The sequence below is a fragment of the Apis florea genome, unplaced genomic scaffold, assembly GCF_048593485.1.
Source record: "Apis florea isolate Af1SG1 unplaced genomic scaffold, ASM4859348v1 contig_1794_pilon, whole genome shotgun sequence".
In the NCBI taxonomy this organism is placed as follows: Eukaryota; Metazoa; Arthropoda; class Insecta; order Hymenoptera; family Apidae; genus Apis; species Apis florea.
This window is the reverse complement of record NW_028256482.1, coordinates 1,685,728-1,699,947: the sequence shown is the minus strand read 5'-3', so window position 1 is coordinate 1,699,947 and position 14,220 is coordinate 1,685,728. Positions and strand designations below refer to the sequence as shown.

The following is a 14,220-nucleotide window of genomic DNA, read 5'->3' as shown; positions in this document are numbered from 1 at the left end:
GCATAAGTGATATTATTTTTTAAAATGATTTTATTTATAGGATAATCAAATACAAACAAAATAAAAGCGTGTCGTCTTGATGGACTTGACAATTTCATAATTTTAAGAGGTTACACGATGTAGCCAATTTCTATCAAAGAATCAAAGACGAGGCGCCAATGTTGCAATGGTGTATACTGGGGAAACACATTTCTCCTAAGAACAATACACTTTGTTTGACCTTTGGATCTTTTGAAATCGATTAAATGTTGTGTACATATCAACTTGATAAAATCCTAACACAATCAATCGTGACTACTTCGAAATTAGTGTTATCTTAAGATATTAAGTCATTTTAATTTTAATTTCATCATTTATTTTAAAAAATATAATTGGAATAAAAAGTGACTTTATTATAATATCTTTTCAATTCTAATCATGATAAAAAAAAGAAAAAATATTTTTTTAATTTTTAATATCTTTTAATTTTAATTCCATCATAATAATGATTATATAAAAAATAAAATGTCATGTTATTCAGAAATTTTAAGAATTCTCTTTAATAATTATTTCACATATAATTTATTCTCTACATACATACAAATTTTCATTGATAAATCAAAATTTTTGAATTGCATTATTATAAGACAATATATCGCACATATTTTTAGATTGTTCATTAATTAAATAAAATTTCGCAATTATATTAAACGTAACTTTAGAAAAAAGAAAGCTGTATATAAAGATATGATCGAGAACTCGATCATAAATCGATCAAACGCAAAAATACGAGAAAAGCCGAAGAAAGAAAATACGATTGTACGTATTTTATTGAATGTGTTTCATCGGTGTAAATCGTGGTATATGAGTTTCTAGGTTCCTAGAACCGCCAATTCCAGAAGCAACACACGACACACGACTCTTCTAGGGTTATATTAGAAAAGCCTGGTAGCTCGAAGCTGTGATTGGAGATTGCAGGAGTCACGAGAACTGACCTCCTATATAATTTCTCGGCTGGTTACCGATTGGTTGTCGTCTTTGGCGGTACGAGATACGAACGAGACGATTTCCGTTTCCTCTCTATCTCCGCATAGCACTCATTGCTCTCTTTTTATATCTATTGAGAGCAAAGAACAAAATAATATCCTGGAAACAGATGCTGGATCGTTTTGAAAATAAAATATAATTACATATATTTTTGAAATAAATTCTGTAATAAATACATTTGTTAGATTTTTATATATGTAATGTATATATATGTAATTTTTCTACTTATATATTTTAAAATGTTAATTTAACTTGCTTTTGATTCTGATGAAAAAAAAGAGTAAATCTATGAAATATTTAAAAATTTAAAATTAAGTAATAAGATTTATCATTTGAAATTTTATAAAAATGCTTTGTATGAAATATTGTAAAAATAAAAAAAATTGTATATTGTACAATTACATGTTCAATTTTCATAGATACAATTTTAATAACATTGTCTGATTGTTTATAAACATGCAGGTATATACTATATAATACATATACAATACAACTATAATACATAAATTATAAATAAATCTTTTAGGATAATCATTTTTTGAAGAAACATATAGGATGATTATCGTAATAATTTTAACATTATTTCAAATAACATTGTGAATTATACTGTAAGAATAATGTTTTAAATAAAAATTGTATAGCTTCGAAGGATAGGATATAATGTTTTAATTATTTCGTTATTATTTTTTATCAATATATAAAGATTATTTTTATTTTTAATAGAATTTTTAATATTTCTTATTGAATTTGAATAAAATATGAAATTATATAATTTCAGAAATGCAAATATAATTTCTCCATCAAAAATAAAATAATTTTTAGGAGGGATAAAAAATTTCCTTCATTGTTCATAATATTATTTTTTTTATCAATAATATATTTAATATCAATTAATTTGGATTATGAATCTAAATAGATAAATATCAATTTCTTAAATTGAAATTATTGATAAATAACTTCTAAATATATTTTTAATTTTTCTAAATCTATTTATTTTTCTAAAATTCATTATCAAACTATAGTTATTGTGTTATTGTTCAAATTTTTATTGTCGATATTAAATATGAAATAAGAATTTTAATTTATCTTAAGATAACTACATTATGAAATAAGAATACTATGAAACAAAAAAAATTGATGTAAGAATTTCAATTTGATTTTTTATTTTCTTTAATTATTTTTTTATGTTTTTTAACTCTTGTTTATATTTAACATTAATTATTATGATAAAATTTATTGTTTTTTCTTATAAAATTAAGAATTCCTACTTAATAATTTTCTTTAATCTATTTCAAATTTCTTTATTTATGATTATTTCTATTGTTTTTTGTTACAATGAAAATGAATCATAAAATATAATCATAAATTATTATATTTAATTTTAGAATAAAATTTTATCTAAAATTTTCGAAAAGAATTTTTTGTAAAAAATCGACAATGTGGTTTTGTGTTAAAAAGTAATTATGAGTTTTATATTTTATCATTGTAAATAATATATCGGATTTAATTAAAATTAGTATTTAACTTCGGTATGGAATATCCCCTGAGCGTACTCATGTGTCATAATAATTCATCATTGACGTGAGATAAAATATAGATAATATATAAAATATAATATAGAGTTATATATAAAATTTTATCAATATGTTTTTCATCAGTTTATATATTTATGAAACTACATATTTTATTTATTTTTATTTTTTATTTTGTTTATTTTTTGTGAAATAATGCGATTCCCATTTCATTTGTACACACTCTCTTACTTAAAGTTTTGAACAAAATTGTCTTTACGACATATCTTAAAAAATATTTTAATTAAAACATATTTTGTACAAGAGAATTTATATTTTGTGATAAAATATGATAAATTAAAGATTTTTCGATAAAAATAACTCAGTACTGTACAATAAAAATTATTCCATGTAAAAAATTGACATTCATACAATCTGTTCTCTATCAGCAAATCCTAATGAATATTTTTTTTTTATTTTTAAATATAAAAAATATAATAAACTCTTAATTATAAATGTCAAAATATGAGACATATTCCTCTAATTTAGAATCTTATATTTTTCTTATTTAAAAATCTACAAACTATTTTGCCGTTTTATATCAGTTTCTATTTTATTAACATATATAAATATTAATATCATATAAAAATAAAAGCTGAATTCGAATGGTTATGGAAGAATATTATTTATGTATTAGTACGTTTATAATATATTTATATAGTTTATTATCCTGTTTACATTATTTAATTTTGCCTTTTGGAATTTATCTTCAATTATAAAAATATAATTCATGCTTGGTCGCACAAAAGATTCTATATTCTTCTTTTATATGGTGCATTGAATTCAATGTATTCAACATTTACCATTGTCTAAAAGTTTGAGGTCGTTATTAGCTTAAACTCTGTTAAAAGTTCGTAATATTCAAAGTATAATTTTCTTTTCAACAATAAGTACTATCTGATGTTAAGCAGGATAAATGTCTCTTCGAATAACTTATATAAAAAAGTTTTGTTTTGTATGAAAATTGCATGAAAAAAGTCACAACTTAATATTTTCTTCACGACATATATATATAAAAGTCAATTTTATTTAATAAATAATCATCAATAATTTTTAATACGTTAAAATCAACTTCAATTGTATCGATTAATTCTTAAAAATAAATAAGAGAAGAATAATGACAGTGAGTTTATCGATATCTTTTTTAACTCTGAGCCGATATAACAATAATATTTATGCAACTGTTAAATTATAAGAAAAATGTCCTCTAATCAGACATAAATCTTCTTTAAAGAGATCTGGATACAGGATTATATTAAAAATAATATTAATGATCCTTTTCAATATTTTTGCATACAATCAATATTATTGAGTATTTATCAAAATGCTTGTCGATATTATTGATCGTGTGGGGGCATCTTTAGAAAAAAAGTGCAATGGAAATGCATTATCTGCAATACATATATAAGTACTTGTCTATGAAATATAGACAGTACGAGACACAAAAATTCCTTTACTGTAAAAACATCATCCATTATTTCATTCTTTATATTATTTAAATTTATTGCATGATCCGAAGGATGTTGAAGATTGTAAGAGAAAGTTAGTGCGACAAGAAACTTATTTAACTGATGATAGAATCGCACAGATTTTTTTTATAGATCGAAAATATTGTTATAAACATGTTAATTAAAAAAATATTATTAAAAACTGGTTTCTTTTCGAGAGATCGATAAAGATGGAAGGAAGGAAAAAAGAGGAAAAAGAATGAAGAAATCTTTTTATTCAAAATTAATTAGTTTTATTATATAAAAATAAATTATGATAAATGAATAATAATAAATTAATGATTAATTTCAAGCTAATCGATTTAAAGTTAATCATACAATTTCGTTCTAATTTCAAGGAATTAATAGGAACAAGTTATGAATGTTTACCTTGTTTCGCTCAATATGTTAACAAAATATAACTTGAAACATGCTATCATTCTTATTGAATAAGTTTCATATGTCTTCATATCATAAATTTCATTCACATATCTACCACTCGATCTCAAATACACAAAATAGTTTCGATATTGTATTTTTAAGATTTTAGAATGGAATTGAATTAAGGTAAATTTAAAATTTGGATTAGATTTGAGTTGTGATTTAATTCGAAATATATTATATTATATATCATTTCCTTTAATCTGAATCTTTGGCAATTAAATTTTGTTGAAATTCAGTTTAATTTGATTTCATTTGATCTTGGATTGAAACTTAAATTTATCGAATATTAAATGTAATTTAATGCGCAATTATTAGTTAATTTTTATTTAGAATAAGTTTACTTTATTCTTTGGATGCAAAGATTTCAAATCTACAAGTTTTCTCTGTCCATACAACAGATGACAATTAGACTCCAGGTGAGAGACAAAAGATGCCATGCAAAAGAGAAAATAGAATCAGAAATGTAAAATATTGATAGTAAGCGTTGATATAAATTGTCTAAATTATCTAAAGTAAAAGAAATTAATGTTGCAATTTCATTAAAAAAAAAAAAAAAACAGAAAAAAAAAACATTTTTAAGACTCACCAAAAATTTAGTTTATCTTATATTATTCTATTAATTATGAAATATAAAAAAAAAAAGCATGTCTATATTCACATTGATAAATATGCTAAGAATTATTTTATTTTTCTTAAAAAGAATGTATTCTACTATGATTTTCTTCTTAATCTTAAAAATAAAATATAATGTATTTTACCTGAAGTTGATTTTGCTCAATTGTGGTACAACTTGATCTATGTTGTTGTTGAAATTTCGGTTGATATGGCTCTAACATTCTGATTTTTCCCCATCGATTGAAGAATAATGCAATTGCCGCAGCCCAAAGGAGGAGAACCAAAATAACTATCAAAGCCTCTTCTGCTCTGACTATGACTGCACCTGGTCCCGGGATACCTGAAATAATATTATTTCTTGTTATTTTAAATTTATTATATAAGTTATAACAAATTCGTTAAATATTAACAATCTAGCATAATTAACATACATTAAAAGTATTTTGAAGTTTAATTATTTTGCATAATCTTTTTAATTCCCTCAATCAACACTCAAATGTTTCTTCTATGAAAATATGTAAATGTAATAATGTGCTAAATATTTTAAATTTGATTCTCATCTGAATATCATAAATTTACATCTGTTATTTATAAAATATTCATAGATCCTTGAACATCATTTGGATACCTTATAAAGAAGTTTCAGATACGTATACATAAAAATTTTAATTATTATAATTCACTTCAAGATTTTTAAATAAAATATAAATTAAAACTTTCAATTATTTTTTACATGATACATCGAAGGATAAATTTATTTTAAAGTCATTAAAATTATACATAAACAGTCTATATATGTACATTTTAAACATAACATTAAAAATAAAGAAGAAATTTAAATAGTCTCTTTCAGAGTCATTTTATGTATTCATAAGCTAATATTTGTTTTTTATCGATTTAAATTTGTATAAAAATATCCAAATATCACTTCCAAATTGATTTTAGTATAGTATTGATTTTTGTTCCAATATCTGTTTATTCTAAAGGATGTAACTGCAACCAAATATTCTAACAAACGAGAAATGTGGCATCAAAGGACTCGTACATTATGCACATACAATAAGAGCTACTTGTTCAATAGGATCTTCCTGAATCAATGAATACGATGCGCTCAGCCAATTTAAGCTACCTCATTGACGCGCTCCATTGTATACATAAACCTAATATTACATTATAGTAGATGTACAAAATGTTTCAAAGGAAGCAATATAAGCAAAAAAAAAAAAAAAAAATAATTTCAACAAGTGTTCAATTTTGATAATTCGAAAATTCTAATATTTCTGAAATTTTACAGGTTTGTAGTAAAAATTAAATAATTCTTTTAATCATAATTTAATATCTAGCATAAAAGATAGATAGAATTATATCTTTCTATATTAGACAAAATGAAATATAAGTAGATGAAATTTTTTTATCGTATTTGTGATATCTAATAGCAAATGAAAATTGCCTAATAAATTATAATAATATTTAAAATGCTAAAATTTGAATTTGATTAACTAATATAAATGTGAAAAATTATTTATAAATTATTATTTATTTAATTTTATAATAATATTGCAAATTAGTTATTAGATTATCTGAAATATCTTTTTTTTTTTCAATATTAAAAAACATTTCGAGTAAAATATGATTGATTTTGAAAATGTGCATATTTTAGTATTATTAATTTTTCTAGATGGAATCATATAATTTGTAATATATTAATCGATGCAATCTGTTATGTTCTGTTTCTACAAGAAAGTATGATAAAAATGATTAGATTAGAAGATATTTAATAATTTAAATTTTATAAAATTTATTATATTCAAGACAAAGAACAGGCAAAATGGGCAACATGGATTAATACTTTTTTTGTAGAAAATTTTGAGAGAATGTTAATCGATGAATGAAAAAATTAAAAAATATATGATTCTATTTAAAGAATTGAATTCATTTTATGTTTTTCATTTTTAAATTTTTTTACTTTATTTCATACACAGAAAAAATCTCATGTGAACAAGTTATTTTGTTCTCTTTATATACAATTTAAACCAAAAACAAAACAATATATTTTTTTTTCAAATTATGATGATATATTATATGATATATCATTTATTATATTCTATGTAATTTTTGCAAATTTGAAGAATGAAAAGAATTCATGAAGAAAATTTATTTAATTTTTTCAAATATTTTTTAAACTAAACTAAACAAAATTAAACAAAATAAAAATTCAAAACAGTATGTATGATTTGCATTTATAATTTTTAGTATTTCGTGACACGAAAGATCCCAGATTATGCCATTGCAAAATTAATAATGTCGATAGTTAGTTTTTATGCAAGAATTTGGTTAAAATTAAATTAAAAAAAAATTAAAAAATTTACAGCTATGGAACCAGAAACGAACCAGAATACAAACATTTTTAAGAAAAGTTTATAAAACTAATTTTCAAGAAAAGTTTACGTGTAAAAAGAAAAGTTTCAAATTTTACAGTGTTATATTTTTAAATACAAGAAATTTAATTTGAAATGCAGCATCAATGCTGGTTAAAAGTTTCTCAAACTTTATCTTAAAATGAATTCGGTCATGCTTTTTCAATAACCGAGAATCTGTAAAGTTAAATAGTTAAAGAAAAGTTGGGTGACGTTTCTATATTGATTGATTCTGAATTATGTTGTCGACAATTTATATTAAATATATATATATGATATTTATACAATTATTTTAATAATTAAAATATTCAGTTAATGCTTAATTAGAACAATTTTTGTTTTACAATGTTAATAAGATTTTCAAATTTTTATATTAATTATTTTTACTTGATACAACAATTAGAAAGTAGCACCTGCAATATTAATATTATAAGAGTATTAGTAGATGGAAGCTAATGGAAGATTTAGAATGCTTTTCGACAGATGTCGTAACAAGTGATATATTTCTTAAAGACTGTATAAGCAGTTATAAGTGTCTATAATCTCTCAATGTCATAGTACATATGCGTAATTACAAAGAAACTAATCTAATTGTCATATCCGGCAGTCAGACACGTTCAATGAGTGATAATTAGACTCTCTTTCAAGTCACAATAAGTCAGAGCACGATGTGTGAAATTTGCAAGCTATCTACTTGTCGTGTCCGACGGTCAGAGTACGACTTCTTCACAATAAAACTTTCTTTACTTCTTTAAGTGAAGCTTGTGCCCTCAGAAACCTTCAATTGGGAGGATCTCGAGTTCCTGTGATATCGCGACACCCTCAAGTTAGAGGAAAATTCCTCGAATTAGAATGATGTTAATTGTCAACCGTGAATATGTCATTCTTAGAATTAGTTCAGCCGAAGCATGGCAAAAATTCGACCAAACTTTAAAAAACGACAGTTCTCTCAGACATCATCCTTTATTCAGGCTTGAAAGAGAGTCTGCGAGCGATAATAACAGAAAGGGCTCTCCATATGAGGAATTTCCTCGAATGAGCTCATCACAAATCTTACGAGCAATAAGTGCAATACTCATACTGCGAATAAGTAGTAAAAAAAAAATGATAAATATAAAAAAAAATGTACAATTATTTTTTAATAATAATAATTATAAGTTCATTGCAAAACAAAAAATTTTATTGAGCAAAAAATATATAAAATTAATTAAATAATAAATAATATTTTTAAATAATTTGCAATACTTTAAAAAATTTCTTGATCAAATTTTAACAGATTAAATAAACGTTTTATTTTTTTTCTTATTTTTAGAAATCATAAAATGAAAAAATTTTTATTTTTATATTTCATTTTAATACATATATGTGTATATACATATATACAAATTAATGATAAATACATACATATGTATATATATATATATATTATTCTACTTCATTTACAAAAGAGAATCAAATTGTATGGTTCAGCTACTATGTGCTACTTGTTTAGTATGCAAATCAAGTTTTCGTTTTAAAGGAAGAAATCTAATGTAATAACAAGAAACGGTAAAGTCTTGTTCCTTTTGCTCATTAGCATACTGATTATAAAAGTGTTTAAAATAAAATAAATTTAAAAGAATCATAGAGTGTAATAGATATATGCAAAAGATTGAAATATGATAGAAGTATGAGATATCAAGATTTTACACATGGTATCGACATATATATTTGACAATCAATGTAAATTCAATTCTTTTTTCCCCAAGTTTTTATTATTTTTTATTTTTTGGTTATAAAGTGAAATAAATTCTCTCTATTTTAATAGGCAAATTTATTTTGAAATAATTTCTCAAATCATTCTCTATTTATCTATTATATCAACTGCATTTGATGTTTATATAATAATTAAATATTAATGTTTTTAATAAATGAATAAATAAAAATGATTATTTTAAATATTTAATTCTATTCAATTTATAATCAACTCACTCATATTTAATTTCCAATCCTCAATCAGATCATAAATTGTTAATTTCAAAATATTTATAATTATTCCTCTTAAGATTTTTTGCGCCTCAAATTGTCTATGAAAATAAGAATTGATAATACGTCCGTTTGATTAAAACGTGATGGATCGATAAAAAACTGGAAAAAATGGATCGTATAATGATGAAGTTTAAAGGTTCGATTGTTCCTTCAATCTTTTCGAATTCTTCGGTTTAAAATAGGGAGACGAATTGTGACTTTCAAATTACAGGCAACGAGGGTTGCCAGTCTTTTGTAAGATTTTTCAACTCACCATCCGGATAGGTCGAATTAGTTTCACCGGTGACGTCCAATTCGGATGGCATCGATCCAACGAGGATCATGTCGTCTGGAGCTTCCTCCAGCTCCAGTTCGATTTTTGTTACGTGCCCTAAACAAAGGAATAAACAAAATAATATATTATGATTGGAGATTTTAGAAAGAACACGTGATAAAAAGATTTATAAAGCAAAGTTTCTTTGTGTAATAAAAATCGATGACGATTATTTAGAAATATAATCTCTTCATCAATTGTCTTTGAAACATATTGTCAAGGCATGTTATTATTAGAATATATATATATATATACCACTGAATTTTAGTTTTTCAAATATTTATAAAAAATTGAATATTTTGATAAACTTATTGTTAGATTGATAATTAATTATTCTATTTTTTATAATAAATGTATTATTTGGATATTTGATACATGATTTCTTTCAAATGAGTTAGAGATTTAAGAATTAATATATGAATCATTGATATATCTTTGTTATTTTCAGTTCCAATCTATTCATCTCAGAGAATGAGAAATATAAATGAATTCCCAAACAATTTGTTGTTTTTTGATTTTTGACAATATATAAGTATATATGATTTAAAATGTTTATTTATAATCAAAATATTTGAACATTAATATTTTTTAATTATATTATTTTTTAAAAAATCTCTTTGAGATTTAGTGATTATATTTGTCATTTCTATTTGCTATTTATATAACATTAATTTAATTTCTGATCTCTGGCTTTAAAAAATTTAAATATTTTTGGTTTTAATTTTCATATCAAAGAAGAAGAACAAAAGAGTGATGAAAATGTTTTTTCCTAAACATTTATGATATTAAAAATAATAAGCGAGGTATACAAATAAAATATAATTCAAAGCACATATATTCAAAAATGTAAGAGATTTACTAGCAATAAAATAAAGTATAAAATTTTTTTAATTTAAAAAAATTTAAAAAAAAAAGGAATTTTATATATATTTGTAAGAGAGAAGAATATTATATTATATTTGTAACATATTTATTTTTCTCAATTATATAATTTTTATATAAATACATATTTTTTTACATTTCATATATTTTGTATATTTCATATGAATAATATAAATACAAACGTTCAAAATTTAGAGAATGATTATTAATTTAAGCTAAAATAAGACGAAAATCAAAAATAAAAAACTTTTGGTTCTATTTTTTAATCAAATTAAAAACACGACAATTAAAAATCAACGAATAACCACGAATACGAGCAAATCTTCTTAAAGGAACGAATATTTATTAATATTATTTTATACGAAATATAGAAAATTCGATTATGATTCGAAGATTTTTCTTGTGAAATTCATAAAGTCTTTCCAATTATTTAACCTAATTAAACCCAAATCAAATCGATTAAACAAAGAAACAAACTTTAACTTCAAATGGAGAACTTAATATAACGTTTAAATTAATTCAAAGTCTTCAATACATCATTAATACTTTGTTACAAGTAATTTAGTTTTTTTCAGAAATAAACATATCTATCATTTAATTTACTTTAAAACTTGAATAAACTCTATTAAAGTTAGAAAAAAATTTAAATCGTATATTTTGAATGTTTATAATTTCGAAAATAATTATTTTTAATCGATAAATAAAAACTCATAAAAAACGTGAAACTTTGTTTCGTACTTTGTCGCGTACATGGATCCCTCACTGACCAATTAAAAGCTTCAGACAAGTTACAGATAAAATTTTTTGAATAACATGTGCATTTCTAAGAAAACAATTAAATAATTTGCAAAATGCCATTTTTATAATATTTTTAGCACTATGAATATTTTATATCTCGATTAATCAAGATATTGGAATTAAACAAAGAATGACTTCAATGGTACGGTTTTTTTTTCTATTTTTTGAATGACTTTTGATGTCAAAATTTAGAGCTTCTTTTTATTTTTCTACATGAAAAGTTTTATTCATATTCATTTTTACAAGATTGCAAAAATAGCCTGTTATGGAGATATAAAATATAAATATAAAAATTTAACTTTATTGAATTTCATGCTTTTGAATAATAATGAACAAAAATAAATGTATATACGAAGTGATCTTTATAAATATTATTTTAATACTTCGTATTATTGATTGTACATAAGTCATAAAAAAGGGAAGAACGTAATATCGAAGGTTAGTTATTGTTTTGTGTGTTGTTGGATTTGAAAATCATTGTATTCTCCATTGTTTGAGCTGCCCTACATTTATACACAAAGAAAAGTTTGCTCGCGCTTATATTATAGCTATAAAGATTCGGCTATAAAAGAAAGCGAAAATGAAATTTTGTTATTTTTGATTATTGTTATATTTTGGCTTGTAGAATCATTTTTTAAATTTTTAGATACCTGCAATTATATAATAAAATAAATATTATAATAAATGTTTAATAATAATGTCTTTTTTTTATTAATATGTCTTTTTAAAATTTAATTGAAAACTTAAGGTTAATATTAAATAAAAATCTAAAGTAAAATGACATATTTTATTAAAATAAATATTGGTATCTCATTATAAGATGATTTATGAAGTAGGAGGTATAAGAAAAAATATGTAATTAATGTTATTTATAAGAATTTAAATTAATAAAGTGGATTAAAATAAAAAAATCATAACATAAAATTAAAAGCATTGATTTCTGCTAAATTAATCACACTTTACATTAAATCATCCTCTATATTAACTATAAGCTATTAATACACGTACCATTCTGATTAACATCCTGATGTTTGTCCAGTGAAAGTGTGACATGTTGTTTTTTAAATCGATTTCTCCCCTCCACACTGATAAGCAAAAAAATTCTACGCTCTTCTGAAACCATAAAAATAAAATACCTTTTAAAATATAAATTCTCTATCGAGACAAAAAAATGTAAAAAATTTTATAATAAATAAATATATATAATATATAATTATTTCAAAACAATATAATATAATTAGACATCATATTTAATAATTTGTTTATTTCTTTAACAATGTCTATATTACAAAAATTAAAATAAATAATGTTGTTTTTTTTCTTCAAATTATGAATTTTGATTGTATGAATAGTTTTTTTTATACATGTATACGTGTTCTTATTAATTAAAAGTTAGTAAAAAGTTTAAAGAAATTATATATTTCTTTTCATATTTCATATTCATATTTTTATATGATTGTTTTTAAAATAAATTTTGACGTTAATTTATTTTTTTAACAATGAAAATAAATCATATAAATGTATTGCTAATTTAATTATTTATTATGCTCAAAAATGATTATTTTTTGACAAAATTGAATTTTTAGAGAAATAATAAATCTTCTTGTAAAATTAAAAATATTGTTATCACTTTCTTTTAAAAATATTAATAGTTATAATGATTGTAATTAAATAAATCATTTTGAAATATCAATATATATTATCTATTTGGATGGAACGAAAAAAACAAAATTGTATTAAAATAAAAATTTTTTAACAATTAAAAAGGAATTTGCTTTTAATTTTCTATATTTAATGAACAGAAGATTATTTCATAAAATTATTGACGTGTTACAAGAATTTTGAAATTTAAACATATTTTTTTCACTTTTTAATTCTTATTTTTATTACATTAATTATAATTTCATTTTTCTTAATTTTATAAAATATTATAAATTTATTAATATTTTAGAATAAATATGTAAAATGATGTTTACATATAAACAAACAAATTAAGTACTTTTGCAAAATAATAATTTTGTCTAATAAATATTTTTCAAATTTTTTGATTTTCACATAATATAAACATTATTTGCTAATAAAAAGTACATTATAAAATTATAATAATAAATTATAATTTCTATGAATTATGGCAATTTCAAATGATTGTAACATTTTAAAAAATTTATTAATTCAGATTCTAAGAAATTTCAATTATTTGTTGGATGGCAATTTTGTGAGAAACTACGAGTAATAAAAAAAATTTTATTCGTATGTTTCGTTCTGCCTTGTTACCTATCAATGTAAACCCGTTGTTTCTTGTAATGTTTTCAAGTTTCTACGTTATATGCAAAGTATTTATATCTCTTTGGAAGTTGTATTAGCTTTACGAAAGTTTGATCATTTATTTCAGTATCATATGAATTTCAATGAGATTTTGTATCTGATATTTAAAATTTCTGTTCTTCCAACTACATGTATGTATGTATTCACAAATGTTTCCTAATAATACATAATTGTCGATGAGAATGCACATCAAAAACACAAATGTCCCCAAATAAATGTTCATAAATGTTTTTTAAAAATGTTAATCTTGATTTTATCCTCAATCTATTTTCAATTATCTTCAATCTAACTTTTGACTATGTGTCAAATTCATC

At 22.0% G+C, this 14,220-nt stretch overlaps 1 protein-coding gene and 1 long non-coding RNA gene across 3 annotated transcripts in view; one reads left to right on the top strand and one right to left on the bottom strand.

Annotated features, from left to right (window-relative positions):
• Positions 1–14,220, bottom strand: part of LOC100867936 (uncharacterized) — an 88,227-nt gene that overhangs the window by 7,392 nt on the left and 66,615 nt on the right. For both annotated transcript variants that reach the window (XM_031917401.2, XM_086912845.1), the window contains exons 2-4: positions 12,590–12,694; positions 9,842–9,958; positions 5,287–5,483 (exon numbers count right to left, since the gene is read on the bottom strand). In XM_031917401.2, coding sequence (XP_031773261.2) covers positions 5,287–5,483; positions 9,842–9,911 — 267 coding nt within the window. In that variant the 5' untranslated portion in view covers positions 9,912–9,958; positions 12,590–12,694. The remainder of the gene's footprint in view (positions 1–5,286; positions 5,484–9,841; positions 9,959–12,589; positions 12,695–14,220) is intronic.
• The window catches only part of LOC147658638 (uncharacterized), a 59,628-nt gene that overhangs the window by 22,099 nt on the left and 23,309 nt on the right, over positions 1–14,220 (top strand). The gene's annotated exons all lie outside the window — the stretch shown is intronic.